Source organism: Cynocephalus volans, chromosome 8 (genome assembly GCF_027409185.1).
Source record: "Cynocephalus volans isolate mCynVol1 chromosome 8, mCynVol1.pri, whole genome shotgun sequence".
NCBI lineage: Eukaryota > Metazoa > Chordata > Mammalia > Dermoptera > Cynocephalidae > Cynocephalus > Cynocephalus volans.
Window position 1 is genome coordinate 12,268,109 of NC_084467.1, and position 24,813 is coordinate 12,292,921.

General features: G+C 52.4%; 1 protein-coding gene across 8 annotated transcripts; it reads left to right on the forward strand.

Annotated features, from left to right (window-relative positions):
- Positions 1–24,587, forward strand: FBLIM1 (filamin binding LIM protein 1). 8 transcript variants are annotated; one of them, XM_063104163.1, is made up of 10 exons: positions 1–63; positions 2,069–2,246; positions 6,307–6,362; positions 6,782–7,051; positions 12,110–12,300; positions 13,126–13,243; positions 14,828–14,997; positions 17,504–17,682; positions 18,511–18,628; positions 21,950–24,587. In XM_063104163.1, the coding sequence occupies exons 2-10, from the start codon at positions 2,239–2,241 to the stop codon at positions 22,061–22,063; spliced, it is 1,224 nt and encodes a 407-aa protein (XP_062960233.1). In that variant the 5' UTR covers positions 1–63; positions 2,069–2,238; the 3' UTR covers positions 22,064–24,587. The 8 variants fall into 8 exon arrangements, with proteins under 8 accessions (XP_062960233.1, XP_062960232.1, XP_062960236.1 ...); XM_063104162.1 differs by lacking the exon at positions 1–63 and adding an exon at positions 1,837–1,954; XM_063104166.1 differs by lacking the exon at positions 1–63 and adding an exon at positions 1,837–1,954 and having other exon boundaries at positions 6,791–7,051.
- Positions 24,588–24,813: the final 226 nt, after the last annotated feature.

Here is a 24,813-nt window from a genome sequence, read left to right on the forward strand (position 1 = left end):
GTGCCCCTCTATCCAGGAGCAGTAGTGGAGGTGGAACAGGCGGCCAGGGGTGCTGGACTGAGGGTGAGTGGTGGCAGCTGGACCCCCACGTTCCCCTTAAACCATCCCAAGCCAATGTTAGCCAGAGCAGATGTGGGAGGCCTGGGTCCTAGACTGAACCGGTGTGACCTTGGACAAGGCCCCCAGTCAACCCTCCAGTGGCTCATGGAGATGAGGGAGGGCAACTCCGTTTTTCTCTGTCGTAAATAAGCTCCCGAGTCACCAGGAACTTGAAAAGGGGTTCTATAGCCAAAAGTGTCTGAAAACCCCCGGATTGCACCTTGCTCCTTCAGGTCCTTCCCATCTCTGGTGTTCAGGGGCTCCCTCCTTCCTCCCTGAGGAGAGAATAGGAAAGTTTCCTGCAAATACTGCTGCAAAGTGGGAGGCATCATTGCCAACCCAGGAACGAGCCTGACCAGGGGCTCAGGCACCCTCAAATTCCAGTCTCCCTCTGCCACATAGGTCTCTTGTCACCTCTCCCAGCCTCACCTTCCACATCTGTGAAGGGTGGCAGTGTTCCCTGTCCCTGGGACCAGCACAGCAGTGTGCTCAGGGGCACTTGCTGGTCTGATTTGAATCCAGCTCTGCCACTTGCCCCTTGTGTGGCCTTGACCCTCTCTGGGCCTCAGTGTCCTTGTCTGTGAAGCAGGAATAATCAACCCTGTGCACAGGGCTACTGTGGGGATTAAAAGTGTTGACCCAAAAAGAAAAAAAGGTAAAAGCGTTGACCTAAAAGAAACTGAGCAATAACACCTAGGTCCAGGGTTCGATCCCTCTACTGACCAGTCACCAAAAAAAAAAAAAAAAAAGAAAGAAAAGAAAAATAAGAAATAAAAGAAAACTGAGGCCAAACATATAAAGCATAGGATTTATTGAGCCAATATAACGACTGGAACAGAAATGTGCACTGAAGTGGGCCAGCAGATCTAGCATTTGATAATCACAAGAAGACGGAAGGGTCAAAGGAGAGAGAGAGGGGACGGCCACCTAGTCACTTATCAGTTGTACGTGACGGATAGATTCCGGATTGCTACTGAGTTATATCCTACGTGAAGGGGTCTAGGGTAAAGATTACAAGAAGCATTCTAGGTTATTCTAGGTGGCTTTCTGTTGCCATCATATCTGCTTCTAAGTAAAAACGGTCATATGACAACATTTTCCAGGAAAGGTGGACATGACTACTGACTTATCCCAGATCTCCCGAGGCACTACAGGTTAGCTGACCTGGTCAGAGCACATTTTTCTGGTATCAGTGGAAAGGTCCGTAGGCCAGGCCCCAGCTCACAGGAAGCCCCCATAAACAGCAGCTACTGTGACTGCTGTGTCTAATGCCCAGTGGCCGTGGGGCTCAAATGAAGACAGGAATGACTAGCAGGATGGGCGGGCAACGATCGGTGGGTGAGAGATTTAGGGAGGAGGGAACAGTGTCCAGGCACCCCCGACTGACCCCCCCAATGAGCATGAGCCCCTCAGCAGCAGCTCCAGAGCCACCCGGTGGGGGTGACTACAGCTGCAGGGGTAGGAGAGTGCCAGATCCTGCCTGGCCGCCCCCCAGATGGCACGAGGTCCAGTACTCCTCTGGCCTCAGCCACTGTGGCTTTAATCAAAAGAACAATCTGTTTGCCTCTGAATCAGACCCAGATTCCTTTTCCCAGCAATGATCCTGAGGCCTCTGGGGACCTAGGTGGCCCATCCCTGCCCCATCCCCGGCCCCAGAGCCCAGGCTCAGCTTCCCCCTCCTCCTCCATGTTCTTTCTAGCTAGTCTAGCTGGGAAGGGAGGGTGGGTACAGGAGGTGGAGGCGGGGGAGCCAGCAACAGGGCCCAGGGTGGCAAACCAGGTGCCCTGATTGCCAGCCGGGCCCTGCCTACCAGGCCTCCTGGAGGGGCCTGTCCCCCAGGACCCACTACAGACAGGTAGAGACTGCTCAGAATGGCAAATCAAGATGACCTGCCTCACCTTGGGCACTCCCTGAAAAAGCCCCAAACCCAGCATATATCCTTACTGTCACTATCACCTTTTATCCTCAGGACAACCTGGAGAGTGGTCACCCCCATTTTACAGACGAAGAAACTGAGGCTCGGGGAGACGGAGTGACTGCCTAGGGTCACACCCTTAGAGGGTGACCGTGGCACCCAGGTCCTCCTGACTCTTAGATTCCAGGACCAAACCAGAGTGTAAACACACCCCCGTCCGCCGCATGGCCAGGTAGGTCCACCAACCCAGGTGACCTCGGGAGGGCAAGGGTTAGGACCACTCAGGGTGTACAAAGGACGTGGGCCCGGGCCTAGCGGGAGGGGAGGAGTGGTCGAGGGAACAAAGGCAGGGGGAGGGGGCGGCGCGGGGCGCGGCCGGGCAGGTGGGGGGGCAGGTGGGGCCGCTTCCGCGGGGCGGGATCCGGGGCCCCCTCCCCCAGCCTCACCTTTTATGGTAACGCGGCGCGGGGCGCGGGGCGGAGGGAGCCGAGGGGCGGGGAGGGCGCCGGGGCGGGAGGCGCCGCGGCTCCGGGCTCGGCTCGCTCGGGCGTGCGACCGGAGGGCCCAGGTAAGCGGGCGCCCACCGGTGACAGCGCGGGCAGCCCTGGGCTGGGAGCCACCGCGCCCCCCAGCCGGGACCCCGGCGCCGGCGCTGCTGGAGGGGCCTGCGGGACTGGGGCACTGGGGGAGGGGGCGGCGCTGTCCTTGCGTCTCAGCCCTTCGGGCTCTGTCCCTGGCGCGGGGGGAGGGCCGGGGGCTGCGGCGGGGGTCGTGTCCCCGGCCGGGAGCTGGGCGCCGGGGACGCGGCGCGCGGGGCGGAAGCGCCCGCACAAAGAGGACGGCGTCCCGCACATGGATCTCATGAAAGTCCCCGGCGGCGCCCCACGGTGACCCGGCCGGCCGCCCCGCTCCGATGCCTGCGGGAGGGCGCCGGGTTTCCGGAGCTCCGTGGAGCTCGGGGCCCCTTTTCCCTGGCCCAGCCAGGGTCAGGCGAGGGGAAGGAGGGGGCCCGGGGCTGCCCCTCTCTGGGCCTCAAATGCCCGTCGGGGGCTGGGAAGGTGAGTGCTCTGGGGTGTTCTTGGCGTGGGTCCCCCTCCAGCCCAGGTCTGCGAACCCCGGGAAGAGGCTGGGACAGCGCCGATCCCTGCTGCTAAGTCCTGGTCTTCCCTGCCCCCCAGCCCCAGGGGAGCCCAGCCCCCAGGGGTTCCTCCTGCGCCCCTCAGGGGCTGAATAATCAGCTGCCCTTCTCTTTGCACCTACCAAGTGCCAGGATCTTGAGCACCCCCTGTGCCTGTGTCCGCTCACACACCCTTCAGGACAGGCTCATGATTCTCACTTTATGAAAAAAAGAGGCCCAGAGAGGTTCAGTGACCTGCTTAGGGTCATCCAGCAGGAAAGAGGTGGGACCCAGTGTGAAGCCCGCTCTGTACCTCCTCCGTTTCCCTGGGGCAGGAGAGAGGTCGAGGGAACCCGTCTTCAAGGCTGCAAGGCCTCCTGCGGGGGTAGGGGGTGGAGGCGCAGTCATCCGCCCACCCCCTCCCCCCCAGCAAAGTTTAATTCCAGATCCAAATGATGTAGACTGCTTTATGGCAGTATTTAAAGAACATAGGTTAGAGGGAGTGCCAGAGTGGTTTTTGGAGGAGGAATGAAGAGTAGGAAGGGGGTCAGTGGGGGTGGGGAGGCCCTCCCCCCCTCAGCCAGCCCAGGCCCTGCCCCTGGGCTGCAGCCTAAGCCAGGCTGGGCGGGCTGGTGGCTGGCTGGGTCTCAGCCTCCTTCCTTCCTCTTGACAGGAAATGACTTTCCTTCCCTTTGTTTCCACTTTCTCCGCTTACCCAACTGGATCTCTGATTCACCCTCTGGGGAAGGAAGGGTGGGGGCAGAGGGTCCTCTGGGGGTGGAGGGTCTGGGTGCCGTTGGCTGGGAGGCTGCCCCCCAGGGGACTTAGACATACCCCGCTCCAGGGTGACCTGGAAGCAGTGGGACCAGAGAGAAGCTGAGTCTCCCTTTCCCTGATGGGACTTGACGAGGCTTCGAAAATCCCCAGCTCAGCCCCTTCCCCTGGGGCCTGAGGTCCCTGCAGTAACCGCTTGTGAGGGCTGGGGGAGGGGGCTGCCCAGCTGTGAACATCTGGCCTCAGCACTGGACATTTTCCGAGAAATAAGGCAGATCCAATTTCCGGGAGCAGGGGTCAGGGCAGGGTGGGGAGGAGGCGAGGGGGCATCGTGATGGTCCATGGCAGTGTCTGGGGACCGGCCTAGAATGCACTGACCACAGGATACCCTGTCCGGATTGGGCCATTCTGGAGTGAGAACAGGCCTGGAAATTTGGGGGACCTTGTGACATCCTGGGGAAAAAAAGTATGTCATTTCAGGTCCGAGGACAGCCGTTGGATGTCCAGGGTGGGTGGTGCTCTGTTAGAATTCTGAGTCTGCCCTTGATGGCCTGGAAAAGTCACTTAATCTCTTGGGGCCTCACCTAGCCTATCTGTAAAGCAGGAGCATTAGGGGTGGGCTTCGTACAGCTGGGCCAGGAGTCAGGTGAGTTCTGAGGTGCAGGGAGGTGGGCACGGTGCCCGGCATGCAGCAAGCGCCTCACCAGCACGCCATTCATTGTTTGTTATCTCTTCTTTAAATCTCAGGTGCAATCTGAAAATTGTATACAAAAAATAGATTCTTTTTTTTTTTTTTTTGCTTAAAAGCTAAAGAATGAACAAAAATAGATTCTTATAACGAAGTGTAAAACGAAAGACTATGACAGCCAATATACGCATACATATTTCCAACCTTCACTTCCAAAGCAAGAAACAAAAGAGAAGTCCTTTTAAAGAACTTTTGAAGCTCTTTCCTAATACAGTATGTATTGGTTTCTTATTCAGAACAGATATTTTATTATCAGGCTGCGCTGTGCATTTTAACCAAACATATGAACCAAGGTAGGGGGGTTTGGGGAGCATTTGTTGCTTTTTTCGTTATTCTCCAGCCACCAAGAGAGCCCATGGTGACCACTGCACTTTGAGATGTGGAGGGAGGCCTGTGATGGCCACTCAGGTGCCAGGTCCACCATTAGGCTCCCTCGGGACCCCCCAACGCCCACCTTCCCAGCCCACTTCTTGAGGTTCACTCTCTCGGTCCCTGTTTACTCTCCTCCCCACAGAACTGGGCTGGGCTTTGGGGTCATGTCAAGGTGGCCCAGAAAGAAAGAGTCAGCTAGAAAAAACGGCACCTTTTTAGCCCTGGGCACAAGTGTTGGGTGCCTGGTGAGGGCTCCTGAGCTGGGTGTGGCCGACTCCACTGAGCCCCACCTCAGCCTTGGCTACTGTCTGCGGGAACAACCTGAGTGATGGAAAATGGCCTTTTCCTGACATTGGGGTGCCACCCTGCTCCCAGATCTGTGGTTTGATAGCTGCTTTGGGAGCTACTCTCAGCGCACACAAAGAACGCAGACATAGCCAGAGGCATACGTGGTTACTTGTGAGGGTCAGATATGTTGATAGTGAGTCAGCGTGTCCTGCCATGGGGCTGACAGTGTCCTGTGGAAACAGACAACTGCTCCAAGGAGAGAGCTGGGAATCAGGGGAGGCTTCATGGAAGAGGTGATGTTTAAACTGGGCCTCTAAGGGAAAGTTGAAATTCACTCTGCTGGGGAGGGGGAGGAAAAACAGGTGATAGGAAACTCCAAGGCAGATAAGAGAGAAAAACATAGTCAAGGAAAGGTGAGTGGTCCTGGGTGGTCAAAAAGAGGTTGAGGCCACTGGAATTTGGGCTTTATTGTGAGGTAGTGGGGAGCCATGGAAGGCTTTTGAGTAGAGGAGAAACAATCAGATTTATGCTCTAGAAAGATCAGGGTTAGAAGGTTAGGAGGTGGGATTGGAGACGATCGAGCCCCCCACTGCCTCCTGAATCAGGGCCGTGGTTTTGGAGATGGGTGCGAGTGAGATTCTGAGTGAGAGATTCTGGCAATAGAAGGCAGAGAAAAGGCTGCTTGTGAGCTGTGCTGAGAGAGGGCAGAGCAGAGCAGAGCGGCCAAGAGCAGGGGCTCTGGGTTCAAATCCCAGCTCTGCGGCTGTGTGACCCTGGGTGAGTAACTCCACCTCTCTGAGTCTGTAAGATGGGGCTAATCACAGTGCCTACCCCGCAGCAGCGTGGTGAGGATGAGTTAATGGGCATAGAGAGCTCAGGGCAGTGCGGCCGGGCAGGTCTTCGTAAGAGGTAGCTCTCACAGTTCTGCCCCCTGCGCCTCCAGGAGCCCAGCCCTGACACTGTGACAATTCCCATTCCCTTTCCCTCCCACAGCAGAGCTGGCCTGAACCTCGGGGACTTTGGCTCTCCCAAGAGAACCCGGATCCCAGGTGAGGGAGTTAATTTGGAGTGTGGCCCGGTGGGCGGGTGTGGCCTTGGGCTGGGACTGGCAGTCAGCTGTGCTGGGGCCGGGAGCTGGAGGAGCCGTTCCCTCCTCGTGTTTCTTAAATGCGGAAAATTAATCATTTCTGAGGTGAGCTGGGCAGGGCTGCTCTTTGCTCTCCCAGGTGTGCATCAGCGGGAAGGGCAGCCAGGACTTTTGGGTCCCATCCCTGTGGCCAAGTCACCTGGTGGGTACCTGCCCTCCTCCGCGGGTCATCCTCCACCCCTCTTTGGCTTGGCTGAGGCTGGCTGGGTCGCTGGCCCAGGGGCATGGCTGCTCCTACCTTGTTGGGAGAACGGAGGCCTCTGTGTGGAGTGCACCCCCTGTCCTGTGCCTTGCTGGAACCTGAGCCCCACTCTGCACCAGCCCCACCAGGAGCCGAAGCAATGGCCTCAAAACCTGAGAAGAGGGTCGCCTCGTCTGTCTTTATCACCCTGACACCCCCGCGCCGTGATGTGGCCGTGGAAGAGGAAGTAAGGCGAGCGGCTTGTGAGGCCCGGCGTGGCCACCCCTGGGAATCACCTGCCCCCATGAAGGCACCTGGGGTTGGCTCAGTGGGGAGGCCCAGCCCCTGGATGCCACCTGGCAGGGCTGCAGCCACAGTGCCAGCTGTGCCACCTCAGCTCTCCAATGGAGGTAAGACCAGGTCAGAGGCAGCACCAAGGTGGGGAGGAAAAGGCAGGCTCTGAAGTCATTCATTCATTCATTCATTCAGCACCTACCACGTGCCAGGAGACTCTGGAGCCCACCTGCCTGGATGTGAATCCTGGCTCCTCCATTTCTCAACTGTGTGATGTTGGCAGGCCACTTAAACCCTCTGTGCTTCAGTTTTCTAATCTGTGAAATAGGGATAAAGATAGTATCGTCCATCAATTATGTTTCAACTAAGAAAAAGAAAAACAGGTAAAAAAAATGATAGTGCCTTCCTTACGGTGTGGTTGTGAGGATTAAATGAGTTGATACATATGTTAGGTGTTTAACTCTGCATCCGTCATGCAGAATGCTCTAAATGTGTTATCTGCTGTTATTATTCTGGGAGATGAAAAGTGGAAGAAGGTTTTCAGCCTGCATGAAGTTTACATTCTAGTGGGTGAAACAAGAGACCATGAAAATACAATATTTAATGTTGGGTAGACACAAGTGCTGTAATGGAATAAGACATGATTATTGACCTAAAAGAAGAAACAGGCAAAAATGTAAGACAAAGTTTATTTGGGCCAAATTTGTGGACTGCAGTCTGAGAAACACAGATTCAGGATGCCCCGAGTATGTTCTCCATGCGGTAGCTGTTTTGAACTGATTTTTGCAGGAAGATTGGGCAGTTCCAATGTTTGCCAATAATTTACACTGGTTCACTCAAATCACATAAGCTTCTGATTGGCCATATGTTGCTCTTTACGTCCTAAATTTGAGGGACTTTGCAACAAAGAAAGAACACGGGTCACACTGTACAACTTGTGAGAACGTTTGGGTTATCTGTACAGCTTGTCTACTAAAAACATGTCGATTAGCAATTATTCTGGACGTGGACAAGGGGGACGTGACTGAAGTCCCAGGCTCATCTCTCTCCGGGCCTGATGAGTTTAGCAGACTTCAAATAGCTTAGATTGCTTTAAGCCGTTTTCCTTTCTCACAGTGAAGAGGTGAGAAGGTGTCGCTTTTTATGGGGTGGTCAGAATAGTGGTGACATTTTGGCAGAGACCTGAATGACAGGATGGAGCTGGCTAGGAGGAGGTAGAGCTGGAGGGGCAGTGGAAACAGTAAGTGCAAAAACTAGAATAAATTAACAACCACCACCCTAAAAAACCACCAATAAGTAAAATAATAATAAAGAAAAAGTAAAAAAATTATAAAGAAACAGTAAGAGCAAAGGCCCTGAGGCAGGAACGAATCTGGCAGGTTGAAGGATCTGAAAGGTGGTTTATTCTCTCTTGAGCTCTGCTGTTCACTTGCTGTGTGATCTCAGGCGAGATGTTTCCTGGCTCTGGGCCTCGGTTTCCTCGTCTGGAAAACGGAAATCCGGTTGTGTGTATGATGTGTCTGTCGCAGAACGGACACTTCATAAGCAACTGCTCCCTTACCTGTGCTCTGCCTGAGCTGGCCCTGTTGCCATGGTGACAGGGAGCCTTCTGGTCCTCTTTCCCTGCCACTCCCATGGAAAGTCTCAGCTGTTGTGCTGAGTAGGAATGAGGAAGGGTGACAGTCCAGGGCCCCGTGGCAAAGGGATGGCTCATTGTCTGATGGACCAGCTAGAACATCGAGGCCTGAGACACTAAGGCTGAGGGGCCAGCCCAGGATGCCAGCTGAGCCCTGGAGTCCTCAGGTGCCTCATCAGGTGTCCTGCTGTCCCAGAGTGAGGCTAGGGCAGCCCTGTCCATCCATCACCATGGAAACCACCTAGAGACTGACAGGAAGTGCCACTTCTGGGAGGCCAGAAAGGGGCCAGGAGAAGGGGTCACATGGGTACACATAGGAGAGTACGTGGATACTCATGGGACGTGCTGCTTTGTTATGACGAGATCCCCTGAGTTGATCTTTCCTTCCTGGCCATACATCCCAAGGACACGGGTTCCTCCCAGCCCTTTTCCATAGAGGAGAACTGGGACCATGCTGACCAAAATTCACACATGAGGATGCATGATCTGATGGAGAAAAAAAATTAGGTCATTTCTAGTTGGGTATAAACCATGCCCTCATATAGTTTAGATGCCAAAATGCCAAAATTTCCGGGACGTTTTCATGGGTTCCTGGAATTATGGACAGAAGATCCTGGAGTGAAAAATCAGACTTTCCTTGGACAGGGGGGTGGCCTAACAGTTGCTGGTCAGCATGGCCAGTTTGATGCCCTCGAGAGGGGGATGTTGGGGCTCTGTCTCGCTAGAGAGAGGTAAGTTCAAGGTGAGCAGCTTGGACATGCATCAGGTGGTAGGTCTGACCACAAAACACAAAGGTTGGCCCTGGCAGCTCCTCCGGACCCTGGGGACCCTGCTGGCTGCTTAAAGCCATCTCTATAGTAGGCTGCCATCTGATGGCTCCACTAGGGCTTCTGCCCTGTGGCCTCAATGCCCTGTGGCCTCAAGTCCCCAGTTGCTCCTCTCTCTTGAATTCTCACCCACCCTTCCCTGCCCTTCGCCCTAGAACTGGAAGGCAGCACTGGGAGAGGCCGGGCCCCTCCGATCTGGTTGCTGACTCATGAGCTCATCCAGAGCCTCGTTCTCATCCTTTGGCTGCATCAGCATCCCTGGGGACTTGTTCCAACACAGCCCGCTGGGCCCTGCCCCAGTGTTTGTGATTCAGCAGGTTGGCCTGGGCCCAAGGATTTGCATTTCTTATTCCTTCCAGGTAATGATGCTCTCCGCTGCACACCACACTTTGAGAACTCTCGGACTACACTTTGAGAACTATCATTCTAGTCCAAAGGTGTCAGGCAGGTGGGACTTTTGGCCTAGAACAGTAGGTTTCAAAGTGTGGCCTTTAGACCAGCCGCGTCAGTGTCCCCCGGAGCTTAGCAGAAATGCAAATTCTCAGAGCCCCCCAATCACCTGCTCCAGTGTGGGGACCACAGGTCTAGAACAAAATCTGTACAGTCCCTTTAGCCCTTGGGAGGAGAGGGGAAGGTGGTGTTACCTTTATGGAATGAATGAGAAACCTGAAGCCCAGAGAGCTGTCCCAGCAAATGAGCTGGGAACAGGGCTAAAGCCCAGGTCTTTGGGCTCTGGCACTTTCCATCGGCATCTCGGGCTGTCTGAGCTTGCTAGAAGATGGCCTAACTTGTGCCCCAGTGATAGGAGATGGGCAGTGTCTCCCATGCCCCTTTCTCCCTGGGCCTGGCAGTGGGCAGAGGATTTTCACAGGCATGTTCCCAGTCGCTCTCTGAGGCTCCCCTCTGGACCCCCTATTCACCTCCTCCAGGGGAGCTGGGTAGCGCCTTGTTAGGGCAGCCTGAGGGGTGGCAATTACACAGTAGTGATGATGGTTCTGGATAAAGGAAGGAGACGGGCTGAGGCAGGAGCTGGGTGAGCCCCTCCCCGCCTTCTTGTCAGGAGCACCTGAAGGTCTGTGCCCACTGACTACTTAGGATCAAGGGCCACTCCCCTCGGCCCCACTCCTGTCCCCTCCCCCTCGCCAACCTCACATCCAGCGAGCAGGAGTGAAGCTGTGCTAAGAATGGAAATGATTGTGTGCCAGTGTGTGTGCGCGTGCGTGTGCACGTACATGTGTGCGCGTGTTGTTTTATGACACTTTCAAACACACGGAAGGAAGTAGAGAGAACAGTACAAGGAACCCTGTGGACCCCCCCACATCCAGACTGAACAGTTATCAAGATTTGGCCACTTTTGTTTATCCATTCCTTTTTTCTTTCTTTTCTTTTTCCTTTTTGTTTTTGTGGAGTATTTTAAAAGAAACCCTAGTAATCATGGCATTTCAGCTCCACACTCCTCAGGGTGCATCTCTAAATATAGCCATTTTCTTATGTAACCACAATGGCAAACAATCAACACGAATGCATTATGATTATCTAATACTTTGTCCATAATTAATTTTCTCCGATCGTCATAAAAATGCCTTTTAACTGTTGGGTTGTAGTGGGATGAATGTTTTACGTAATGTCTGGTCTTCCTTTTGAGCTGTGTAATTCAGTGAAATGTTTAGCTTTCCCTCATCTACAAAATGAGGACAGTTAAATGAAATGATTAAACCTTTGAATCAGGATCCAGATAAGGTTCCTATCGACAGCCCCACGTGGCTGCTGGCCACTGTAGCGGACAACACAAACATATACACTGCATGTGCCCATTTTTCTCTTAAGTCTCTTAATTCCAGGAAGCTTCCCCTTTTCTCTCTCATGCCATTGACTTGTTGCAGAAGCAGGATCAGTTTCTGTAGAATAAATGGAAGTTAATTCTAGAGATATGATTAGATTGGAGTGTTTTTAGTTTGTTTGGGGTTTTTTTTTGTAAGAACAATTCATCAGTGGTGCCATAGCTTCCTGTAATGTCACCTGAGTCAGGACACTCCCCGATGTCTGCTAAGGTTAATCACTGGGTTCAGGTGACGACAGCCTGACCTCTTTTTAGAAAAGTTCCTCATCAACCTTTCACCTAATGTTTTCATCACTTGATGGTCATTACCTGAACCTGTTATAATTTCCTGAGGGTAGCGGTTCCCACACTTGAGCAGCATTAGCGTCACCTGGACGGCTTCTTAAGTGCCACATGGCTGGCCCCACCCGCAGAGTTTCTGCTTCTGCAGGTCTGGGCTGGACCAAAAAGTTGCATTTCTAACAAACTCCCGGGTGATGCTGATGCTGCTGGTCCAAAGACCACACCTGGGGAACCACAGCCTTAGGGGTAGATACCGTGGTAGGGGAGGCTGTTACAGGGGCTTTCACAGCCTCTGCTCTCTGAGCCCTTGCCGTGGGGCTCTCACTCTCCATCATCTCATTTAATCCCCACGACAGCCCTAAGTGATTAATGCCCGTTTTCCAACTGAGCAAATTGAGACCCAGAGAGATTAAGTCTCTTGCCTGAGGACACGCAGCAAGTCAATGGCAGAGTCAGAGGTGGAACACAGGTCTGGGTGAGCCCGGACCCGAGTCCTTAGCTCCTGCTGTACAGCCTTCTGGGTAAGTAGACACCTCCTGTGTCCACCTACAGAGACCCTGGCCAACCCTCTCTCCCCTTCCGGTTGCAGGATGCTCCCCGCCTCCTCCCACCCTGGATGGCGAGGACTCACTTGCCGACCTGGACCTCCTCCCACCACCTCCACCACCCCCACCGGCATACCTGCCTCTTCCTGATGAGGCACCCCCTGCCTCGATGGGGGTGTCACTCATTTCAGACTTGGAGCAGCTGCACCTGCCGCCACCCCCACCCCCACCACAGGTACTGCCAACCCCGCCAATCCCTTGGTCCCCTGGGTCCCCTGGGCCAGGGGAGACAAAGTCTGCACCTTCTGGGGGTGATAAACCAGGAGGTGGTTTGGTTCATTTTCCTGCTTGAGGGAAGACCCTCTTCCAAGCTCTTTCCAGGCAATAAAAATTGGCTGGGTTTTTCAAGGTCCCTGGAGAGGGGCTGTCACACCCTTTCCCCCTCAGGAGCCCCCTTATCCCCTAAGGAAGACATTTCCCTGCATCTGACCTAAGATCCCTTAAGTTGCAGAGGAAACCCATTTTTAATCCTCTACCTTTAACAGGCCATTGTACAAATGGGCAAGAATCCCAGGCCAAGGGCTGAGTTCACTTCAGTCCAGTGTCCAAGGGACAACCTGATTCCAAAAGGTTCCTTAGAAGTAGGAGTAACTTTGACTGGTTGAGGGAACCCAGGGCAGGGGGTTGGGAGGCCCAAGCTGTAGCTGCCACTGTCACTTCCCCCCTGAGTGACTTTATTTATTTATTTATTTATTTTATAAAGATGACCAGTAAGGGGATCTTAACCCTTGACTTGGTGTTATCAGCACCACACTCTCCCGAGTGAGCCACGGGCCGGCCCAGCCCCCTGACTGACTTTAGATAGGTCACTTTAGATAGGTTTCCCCCTGAGCGACTTTAGATAGATCACTTATCTCCTGAGCCTCGGTTTCCTCCTCTATGCAATGGGGCTAATTGTGCCTGGTGCCACCCAGATGAGGAGCAGAGAGGAGAGGGCTGCATGGGGTTCCTGCTGATGACTCCTCTCCTGACTGCCCCCGACCCCCCTGCATCCCCACAGGCCCCAGAAGAGGGACCTCCAGTCCAGTCTCAGCCCAATCATCTCAGGCCCATGAAGGAGGAGCTGCCGCCTCCCCCAGAAGAGCCTGTCGGCTTCCCTGAGAGAGAGGCATCCACAGGTATGGGCACAGGGCTGGAAGGATTCTGGGGTGGTCTCCAGGGGCCCCGGGGGGGCCAGCATGGGCTTCCGGTTGGAACTAAGAGAGCGGGACGTGTGTGCTCCAGCTCACGTTACAGTGATGGGCTTTATAGTGGGGCACCGTTTTAATTTTTATTTTCTTAACCTTTTTTCCTTTATGTCTAAAATCCATTTAAATGTTAATCTGAACAGTTTGCAAATAGCAAACATGAGTTGAGTTTTTTCTCTCTATTTAATTTTTTGAACACCTGATACCTTCACATTGTACAAAACAAAAAGCATAAAAGGGTACACCCTCTGCCCCATCCCTGTATCACCCAGTTTCCTTCCAGATTGGCAACCTCTGTTCCTAATGTCTTGCATGTATGTGTCTGCCACCCTCCTCCCCAAATAGTAGCAAACTTGGCTGCACTGTACTTTGCTTTCCTTCCTTCATACATCACAAAAGTGGTTCCACATCAGAACATAAAGTGGCTCCTGTTCACAGCTGCATAGTATTCCTTAGCAGGGACTTGACCATAATGCATCCAACTAGTTGCCTATTGATGGATACTTAGGTGCTTTCTTGCTGTAACAAATAATGCTGAGACAAATCCCCTTGCATGTAAATCATTTTTCCCATTTGCAGAATTTATCTGAGATAAATTCCTAGAAGAGGAAATACTGTGGTCAAAGGGTAGGCGCATTTGTAATTCTGGTATTTTTGCCAAATTGCCCTCATTAGTTATCCCAACCCACACTCCCACCAGCAGTGTCTGAGCGCTTGTTTCCCGCAGCCTCTAGGGTGCTGTGTTACTTATTTAATGAACAGCTACCAAGTGCTGACCACGTGCTAAGCCCTGCTGCAGGCTCTGAGCGTACGAGACTGAGTCCTTGTCTGTGATATGAGCTGCAAATATTTTTCCAAGTTCATCGTTTGTCTTTTAACTTATGGTGAGATTTGTCATCTATAAAATTTTGATTTTGGGCCGGCCCGTGGCTCACTCGGGAGAGTGCGGTGCTGATAACACCAAGGCCCCGGGTTCGGATCCCATATACGGATGGCCGGTTCGCTCATGGTGCTGAACACACCAAGTCAAGGGTTAAAATCCCCTTACCGGTCATCTTTGAAAAAAAAATAATAATAAAATTTTGATTTTTATGTAGTCCAGTGTATCAGCCCTTCCTTTTCTGGCTTCTGGATTTTATATTATAGTTGGAAAGGCCTTCTCTTCTCCACAGTTATAATTCTCTGGTTTTGTCCAGTATTCTTATGGTTTCATTTTTTACATTTACATCTTTGATAAAGCTGGAATTATCTGAGCATAAAGTATTGCTATGGAGCCCCCTCCCTTATTTTTTTCAGCTGACAATCCAGTTGCCTGACATTGCATCCTTGATATTAGCTTTTCAAGGGATGGTCATCTTCCTTTTTAATGCTCCTCGCGACCCTCGGTATTTATCAGATGAGGAACCCCAGTGGGTACGAGGCAGAGCCCTGGACACTCTGGACCTGTTCTGGGTGGTGACTGAGTACAGTCCTAGCAGGCTGGACGGCTGATGGCCTGTCTCTCCTCTACCCCAGATGTCTGTGCCTTCTGCCACAAGACTGTGTCCCCCCGAGAGCTGGCCGTGGAGGCCATGAAGAGGCAGTACCACGCCCAGTGCTTCACTTGCCGTACCTGCCGCCGCCAGCTGGCTGGGCAGAGCTTCTACCAGAAGGATGGGCGGCCCCTCTGCGAACCCTGCTACCAGGTAACCCCCTGCGCTGGCCTCCGGGTGCCAGGCACTGAGCGGGGCACTTAGAAGATGTTATATCATTCCATTCCCACTACAATCCTGGGAGGTGGTGCAACTGACCCATTTCACAGATGAAGATGCTTGGACTCAGAAAGGAGAAGCAGCTGAGCCAAGGTGTATTAGTTTCCTGTTGCTGCTGTAACAAATTGCCACAAACTTGGTGGCTTCAAACATCACGCAGGTGTTTTCTACTTCTGGAGGTCAGAAGTCCAAAATCAGTTTCAGTGGGCCCAAATCAAGGTGTCGCGCTCCCTTTGGCGGCTGTCAGGGAGGATCCGTTTCCTTGCCTTTTCTGGTTTCTGGTTCCTTTCATCTTCAAAGCCAGCAGTGAAGCATCTTGCTTCAGTGGTCAATTGCCGTCTTCTGTATCAAATCTCCTTTGCTTCCCTCTTAGAAGGACACTTGTGATTACATTTAGGACCCACCTGGATAATGCAGGATAGTCTCCCCATCTCAAGAGCCTTAACTTAATCACATCTGCAAAATCTTTTATTTATTTATTTTTTTAAAAGATGACCAGTAAGGGGATCTTAACCCTTGACTTGGTGTTGTCAGCACCACGCTCTCCCAAGTGAGCCAACTGGCCGTCACTGTATAGGGGGATCTGAACCCATGGCCTTGGTGTTATCAGCACCACACTCTCCCAAGTGAGCCACGGGCCGGCCCTGCAAAATCTCTTTTTTGACATACAAGGTGACGTTCACAGGTTATAGAGATCAGAACTGGATGTCTTTGGGGACATTCCTTAGCTACCACAAGGTCCCACTCCTAGAAGCTCCTAGAAGGCTGAGGAGCTGGGATTCCAGCCCAGACCCATCTGGTTTTGGCGTCTGCCTTTGGTCTTGCTGCTGTCCCACTTAGAGCCACGAGGTCCGCTGCATGGTCTTAACAGAGGAATTTATGCCACGTTTGTGCTCCAAGTGCAGTCCGGGAGAGCTGGTGTGGACACCAGAGTATTCGAATGTCTAACTCTTCGCTGGTTGGTGGTGGCGTGTTCAGTGTGGCGGATAGACCACCCATAGCCACATCACCTGGGTGTGCATGTGCCTCATCTTGTCTCATGGGCAGCACCTGGCCATCTGCATGTTTAACCAGTGTCACAGGTGATTCTGATGCACATCGAAGTTTGAAAAATGACTGATCTGAAGGGTTAGAATTTGGGGAGTTGGGACTACCCAGCACAGTCAGCACAGTCTCATCACAGCCTCCCGACTTTGCTCCAGCCAGCAGGGCGCTGTGGGGGAGAGGAGGCAGGCCCTCCCCACCCCGTCCCTCTGACCCCTTCCACATGACAGTGGGGGATGTCCCTCATTCCTTCTTCCCTCAGCTTGAGGCCAGGTAGGGGTGAGGCAGAAGGGGTGAGGGGGTCTCACAGTGGCGTGCTGGGGAGAGAAGGGCTGTCTGTGCCTGGGAGTGGGAGGGGAATGCTTCCCCTTTCCCCAAGTGCATCTGTCCAGGTGGAGTCAGGTTAGAATTGACAGGAGCACAGCCAGGAAGAGGAAGAGACATGTCCAGGAGAAAAGGTGGAAGGGATCAACGGAGACCCTTTGCCTCTGTATCATTCTTATCTTTTTTTTATAAATCCCTCTTCATTCGAGAAGGGATTTGAGGCAGCTCATAAGAATTTGAGCATGGTACTAATAACACCAAGGTCCAGAGTTCGATCCCTATACCAGCCAGCTGCCAAAAAAAAAAAAAAAAGAATTTATATAAACCTATAGTCAACAGTTAGTTAAGAGGGTAGATGTTACATTAAGTGTTCTTACCACAATAAAATAAAATTTTTTAAAAAAGAATGCATATAATACTATGAAATATAAAGTAAATAAAGAAATCCAAACAGAAGGAAAATTAAAGTAGAAAGTGAGATGAGACCAGGGGGAAGGTTAGTACCCAAAAATGTATGATGATAGACCCATATGACTGTTCCTAGAAATAGAACATGTTTAGCTCCCTTGGGAGCGTGTGGTGCTGGTAACACCAAAGTCATAGGTTTGGATCCCCATACTGGCCGGCCGCCAAAAAATTAATTAATTAATTAAAATTAAAACAGAAGATGGAATTTGGCTCTGAGCTTCCAAGTGGACAAATGCAAAAGGGAGAGAATTTCAAGGTTTATTGTTTATATGATAAAAGCACACCAATCCCCCTGGGAATTCCTCTTCCAGACTCTGAGGTTTAACAGCAATGTTTCCTATGAACTCTGGTGGACCCTGGCCTCAAGTATATCCCAGTAACAAAAAATGTAGTTGCAGCTTCAGGGCAGTACTCCTCTCTGTAAGCCAAGGGTACTGTGCCAAATTTAATCCGTTATAAGCAACAGTGGAGGTTTTGGAACAATAGTGACAGAGTGATCACATGCCTCTCCTGCACTCCGGGCCTCCTGGGCCCCTCTGGGTAGCTGGCCAGAAGACCAGCTCGTGGCTTGGGATAGGTCTGAGGCAGTGGCCCTTTGTCCCAGGACACCCTGGAGAAATGTGGCAAGTGTGGCGAGGTGGTCCGGGAGCACATCATCAGGGCCCTGGGCCAGGCCTTCCACCCCACCTGCTTCAAGTGTGTGACCTGCGCCCGGTGCATTGGGGATGAGAGCTTTGCCCTGGACAGCCAGAACGAGGTGTACTGCCTGGATGACTTCTATAGGTACGAGAGGGGTCTGCACACTGGGTGGAGTGGGGAAGACGGGGTGGGGCCCAGGCAAAAAGAAGGAGCTGAGCTGGAGTGCCAGGGGCTGGGCCAGAGCCTCCTGCAGCCTCTGGGCCGGGGGAGACCAGCCTCCCTGATCCACAGACCACGTATCTGACTGCACCCCTGCTGCCGCTGGCACCGTGTAAGCACTTACACTGTGTAGGTGCTTCTCTGGAGTGAGCCCAGTTAATCCTCCAAACTGTCCTTATAGGTAGGTACTCTTAAGGGTTGCATTTTACCAAATGTGGAAACCAAAGCACACAACACTTAAGTACCAGAAGTCTCCCTGCTGGTAAGTGTTGAAACTGCGACTCAGTCCCTCAGGGACCAGACTGTAGGGCCTGGCTCTCGGGCCTCAGACCAGACAAAGCAGTAGGGACACAAATATTCATGAGGCTCGGTCCCTTCCCCCGTGTTGCTCCACACCCAAGAGTAGAGACAGCTGTGCCTATTAAAAAAGAAAGGAAAGAACTAAAAAAAAATAGCAATCTATATAACACAAGGCAGGTGAGGTAGGTCCCGGGCCCACCAAAGGAGCACACTTCTCACAGTCAGCATTCCCCGTCACTTCCTTGCCTCGAGCTAATTACACCCTGGGAAGCTGGGTCTAATTACACAGGTCTCTGCATCAGCTCCTGCCAGGAAGAAAGAGACGGTTTGTGGTTGCAGCTCCAGGTGCAGTCACATAGCAACGGGTCTGAAATAGCTCTGGGAGGTTCTGCCAGCTAATTTCTGCGGTGGTGGGTGTGAATGCCTCCCGAGCACGGGTTCCTTTCCCTCTAGGAAATTCGCCCCCGTGTGCAGCATCTGTGAGAATCCCATCATCCCCCGGGATGGGAAGGATGCCTACAAAATCGAGTGCATGGGAAGAAACTTCCACGAAAACTGCTACAGGTGCGAGGTGAGTGGCGCAGCGTGCGGTGATGTGACATCGTTCAGTCACTGCTCGAGTCCTGCTGAGAGCCTGCTGCGGGCCAGGCCCTGGGCTGGGCTCTGGGATGTGGGGATGAGTCAGGCTGGGGGCTCTGCTCTCAGATTGCTGGCTGTCCAGGAGCAGAGACAAATCATGGAAATAATTACACATACAGTCTACTAATAGCCCTCTTTAGGTTAATGGTAGAAACCGAACTCTGATGCTTTCCGTAAGAAAGGGAATATCCGTTGGCTTATGCTGGTGATATCATGATGATATCAAATGATAGCATTGGGGCTCTCTCTCCATCTGTTGGTTCTGCCTTTTTTTGTGTGTTTCCTTCATTTTCTCTTCCTGTGGGCTGTCATCCCCTGTGAGGAGGGGGACACGGTGCATGGGCATAGGTGGCCCAGGTTCATATCTTACCAACTTAGGAATCCCCAGGGGAAAGAACGTACATACTCCATCCAGGAAAGCCATACAGTCCCAAGAAGGCCTCTGGCCCAGCTTGGGTCACGTGCCCATTTGGGACAATCACTGGTTGGGATGCTAGGATTGACAACCCTGGGGCCAGGGAGGCTGAACCATTTGAAACAGAGAGAGGTTGCTACAACCACAGGAAGGGAAAACGGCATGCTGGTCAGGTCCACACCACGGATGTCCTTTCTAGGTGCTGGGAAAGAGCTTTGCACCTTTGGAGCAGAAAAGGCAGTGCTGAAGTCTAACCAGGGTGGTAGGATCAAAGGCCCTCTTGCAGAGGAAGCAATGCCTAACTTGGTTCTTACAGGATGGGTAGGAGTTTGCCAGATATTGAGAAAGGAGAAAGGAAGTCCAGAAAGAGGGAAGGAAAAAACCAGTGCAGCATGAGCAAGCCTGAAGGGTTGGAGGAAATGGAAGCTTCTAGGTGTGTCTGGAGTGTAGAAGGCCAGAGGCTGTGGTCAGTGATGTGGCCAGAGAGAAAGGAAGGGCCTGGCATGCAAGGCTAAGGAGTCTGAGCTCAGGCTACAGGGAGAGGCAGGGCTGAGCTAGGGAGCTGGTTAGAGGATAGTGCCGGAGGCCAGCAAGAAATGCCCAGGGAGTCTCCACACTGGTCCAGTGATCTGAAGGGTCCCACGCGTGCTTTATAGCTCTGTTGTTGCCATTTTTAAATTTTTAATTTTTGAAGAAGGGACCCCGCATTTTCATTTTGCCCTGGACTCTGCAACTTACGTAGCCTGACCTGCTGGGGAGGCTCCAAGAACGCTCTCCCACCCTTTCCCCTGCCAACCCTATGTCATTGCATTTTCTCTTCTCTGGTGATGGTGACAAAAGTGGCAGCTTTTATGGGTATCACCTAAGTAGGGATTCCCAGAGCACATCTCTTTATCAGCTAATGAGTAATTCTAAACATTTATTCACTCACATTTACTTAAACAGATACGTGGAACCAAGAGGCTGTTTTCACTGAGGGCGTTGGGGGAGCTGGGTGGAGAAGTTGATAAATTGCTTCATAAGTATGTTGTCTTTGTTGGTTATAGTTCAAGGTCCAGCTGATAATGCCTCCTGAAAGACCAATGATGAAATTCAAGTGCTGTTAGTACCAGCATAGCCCTAATAAGCTCCAGTGGTGATTAGCGTTTTCCTGATCCTGCCTAGGAACAAATAACCCCCCTGCTTGGCCTTGGTGAGCTTGATCAAGGCTGCTGTAGAAAGTCAGAATTTGGATTCTAGCTTACGTGTCTTGAACCTGCAGCCTGGGATGGGGTTAGGGGGCTGTTTCTCTAGAAAATGGGTTTCCAGGCCCCGCCTGCACCCCTGCCTCACTATCCCTGCTTGCTTTGTGGTCCGTATTATTTATTACCATTGTTGGAAGGGTAACATTACTTTTTACATGGGTAATGTTCTTAAATGTATAAAATGCTTTCATGGACACTGCCTTATTTACTCCTTACAACAGTCTTGCGAGATGGGATTTGTTGTCCCCGTTTAAGATGGGGAAACTGAGGCTCAAAAAAGTGGTTTTATGCATGTATGGAAACATCACTCTGCACCCCATAAATATGTACAATTATGTGTCAATTAAAATTAATTTTTTCATCTAATTTTTTAAAAAAGTAAAAATGGAAAGTGAGTCCAACTTGTGTTAGTCTGGGCTGGGTCCAGCCAGCTTTCTGCCACCCCACAGCCCCTTCGCAGACTTTGTAAGACTCGGCTGTAGTTGATGTGTTTGCTCCACTTGATTCTAATTTAGGAAGGGTCACATGTGCCTCTTTGGAACTTTAGGTTTGGCACTTGGTACTCTCATAATGCCAAACAAGCAGCTGTTATGAATAACACAGGTAGTGGGATTAAGTAGCCCGGAGTCCACTTGAGACTCAGGGTGGAGTTGCAGGGAAGAGACACATGAGGGCGCCCTACCCGGCTGGCCCTGGAGGAAGGCAGATTGCACACTCTGGTCCCTGCAGGGTCAGCATGGTCACCTGTGACCCCAAAGTCGTCTCTTTGCAGGGCTTCCAAAGGGTGCCAGCTGTGCCCTGAACCAAGCCTCTGGACGTTAATCATTCCCATTATTACTTCAGCATGTGCCCAGGTGAGGCCCAATAAACTGTGGGCCTGGGGCACAATGGTGAACTTGGCCAAGTTTGGGCCCAAATCCCCATTCTCCTTGTTCTGAAGTCCTTTGGTGATTTGAAAAATTGGAGATAGTAAGTTTGTGCCATTGTTGAAGCTGTGCGGGCAGTGGGTGAGCGAAAAGACCCCTGGACTCAGAGCCTGGAGACTGGTGCAGCCCCAGCTCTGGAGTGTGCTGAGTGACCTAGGATAAGCACCGCTCCTCTTTGGCTCAGTTTCTCCACCTGTGACTCGACTAGATTCAGTTCCTCATTCTGCAAATATTTACCGCGGACCCATCGTATGCCAGGCTAGCCTGGGCTGGGGATCTGGGTCTGGTGGTAAAGGGGGTTCCTGTCTTGCAGAACTTAAGGGGCCGTGGGAGGTTGTTAAGGCCCTTTTAGCTCCTGCTTTTCATGATCCCTCAGGGGACTTATCCAAGTGTCCTCAGGTGTCCCCACGGTGACTCTGCTGTCCTCACTCATACCTCTGTGTGGATTAAAACCCCTGTTTGCCTGTGTTTGGACTTCCCTATGGAGACCTGGCCCAGGTTTGTCGGGAGGACAGGTGCGAGGAGCTGCTGTCCTCACCCTTAGGGCATGCGTTCACTCAGTTGGCTTGTTCCACAAAGGCCAAGGGTGTCCCCTCACCGCCCTATGCGAGCTCTGTGCTGGCAGCGCCTGGCCTGGGGTGCATCCACGTGTGCCTTTGTCTCCTCAGGACTGCAGGATCCTCCTGTCTGTCGAGCCCACAGACCAAGGCTGCTACCCACTGAACGACCGTCTCTTCTGCAAGCCATGCCACGTGAAGCGCAGCGCCGCAGGGAGCTGCTGAGACCACCTGCCAGCCCCAGCCGATCCTCTCTGACCCAGCTTCCCTTCCTGACCTGCTCCTGCACACTTTCTGTCTGAGCCTCAGTGGACACCAGCCTGCAGCTCTGCCCAGTCTGTCTGGGACGCAGGGGGCTGAGCCACCTGGGCTGACCTCCACCCAGCTCAGAGGAGGGTGGCTGGTGGATAGCACCCCAGATTTCCAACTCCTCTTTCTGGCCCTGGGCATTGGAAGGCTCCTGGACCATGAGTGTCATGCCTGGAGTTCCTTCTGGCCTTTCTTGAGCACTGGCCTGACCCATATCCGGGGGTGAGTCTTCAGATGGCACCTGTGTCCCCAGCACTAACACTTTAGCTGTCTGTCTAGTGTGGGGAGCTGAGACTAGTCCTGGCTTGCAGGGCTGAGCTGTCTGAGGAGAAACTCCAAGGTCCCTTAAAAAGTGCTTTCTGAAGATTTTGAGGTTTAAGTGATGGGAAACAAAATTCTTTGGATTTGGGGGAGAGAAATCTTAATAGCAAACATCTCCCCTTGGTCCATACATGTACAAGAATGTGACCTAGTGGTGGCATGGCCATGGACTTCCCAGCTCTGGGACGAGTCATGCTGAAGTGGGGCTTGGCTCAGGACCAGGATGAGAGGGTGGTCTGCAGACACGCGAAGACGTCAGCACCTGCTCCACCTGCCTTCTGGCGCCTCCTCCTGTGCGCCACGGCAAGGCGACAGACGTGGATTGAGTGACTGTTGTATGCATGGGCTGAGTATTTCATGTAGCCTTGACTGGGACCATGCACATACCACCCCCCCGACACACACACACTCCTCTAGGACGGTGCCAGGGCAGGTGTCCGTTCAGCCCCCTGGTTGTGTCCCCCAAGTCGCACTCGGGCCCCCTAGCCCAGGCTTCCCCATAGCCACTGTCTCCACAAGGCCACACCTAGAAGATTCTTCTTTGTTTTGAAGGAAAATCACTTTTGTGGCTTCATAACTCCTAAGACATTTTGTAGGACATGAACAAATTCAACAAAGTGTTCCCCCTGGGGGCTTCTCGATGTACCACGTGCTCCTGTGGGAACCCCATGGCTCCGAGCACTGGGTGGGTTCCCTGGAGATCCTCGAGGGGCCTCAGACCAGAGCACGGCTTCTCGCCCTAAGCTTAGAGCAGCAAGTTTCAAACGTCAGCATTCACATGTCCCCTCCACGACTTACCATAACCGAGGACCTCTTGTTCTCCTTTCCTTTAAATCAACATACTAGTTTTACTCACTTTCAGTTTTAGCCTGTGCCAAGCGGTGTATCCATGCAATCACGTGTTGATGCACTAGTTAGGTTTTTCCTCTTATACATGAAAATAAATGTGTAACTATTAGAAGTCCATCTGTGTCCCTTCTAAGGTCTCACACAGGTCAACATGGACCTTTTGTAGAAGTACTGGAAAGATGTTTATTGGGCATCCACTCGCAGTGGCTTGAGTGTCCAGAAAGTGCCTGCACCTCTTTCCCCAAGACTGGGGCTCAGCTTAGCAGAGGAAGGAATTCCTGCCCAGCACTAAAGACACACTGGCCACTCACAGGTGTGCTTCTCCTGGACACAGGCCACCAGCAATGGGCTTGCCTGCAGGGGCCCTCTAGGGCCACCAAGTCCTTTAGAAAAATCAAACCCCCCTTCAGGGCATGCCCTCTGCACATGCCCAGGACCGCTCTCCCTGTTGGGCTTGCTTGGAGAGAGGGAGCAAGTCAGGAAAAGCGCTGGATTTGGGGAAAGACGACTCAGGTCTCAGTCCTGCCTCTGCTAGCAATAGGGTGGACAAGTTGTTAACCCTCTGAGCCTTGGTGTCCCCATCTGTCAACTGGGAACAATATCTCTCTCCTTGAGGGTTGCTGTGATGGAAAGTGAGGTGTTGGGCTGGGGAGGTCTTTCTGGCCATTGAATCTGTGCTCAGCATTCCCCAGGGGTCATGTTGATGCCTGTCAGTCAGACCACAGGGAATGTGCCTGTTGTCAGCAAAGCTGGGTTTCTTATGCTTGCTGCAGCAAGGGGGCTGCACAGTGTGGGGAGCCCTGGGGCGTCTCAGCAGCAGGGGTTAGGAGAGACTCAGAGCTCAGGCTGGTATTGAGGGATTTGGGGAGGATTTAAGGAAATAGGGGTTTGCTCTGGATGTGTGCTGTCAGGAACCAGGGATAATTCTGTGCTTGGGTAGCTTTGTTCCTCTGTGTCTAGGTTGCAGCTGTGACTGGAAGGGAAGCAGAGCAGTTCGGTAGTGTAGGAGAATGCAGGTCGTTCATGCGGGTGTCCCAGAGGCACAGTGCTCAGGTCATCTGCTGAGTGGTGTTGCTTTTGACCTTGACTCACATCCTCATGGTCACAGAGTGACCTTGCCCGATGTGTGTGAACTGTGAGATTCCACAGCCCAGCTGGGAGGGCCAGGCCAGCTCCTGGCTCTCAGGGGCCACATTTCTTAAAGTCACCAAGTTTGGTTTATTTTGTTTTTTCCTATCATTAAAATACAACCTTGTACTGTGATTCCTCATGTCCCAGCTTGTGTCTGGTTGGTTGTGTTTGGAGGGGTATTACCTGCATGAAATTCTGGAAGATGCCATTGCTTTCTGGGCTGCACATTTACAAATCACTCCCTAAGGGGGCATTTCTAGGGAGATTTCTGCAGGGTGGTTATCTACCTGCCTCCTGCAACTCTCAACCCCGCCAAAACTTCATCCATCTTTTCTTTCTTCTCTCCCTTCTTTCTAGTCTTACTT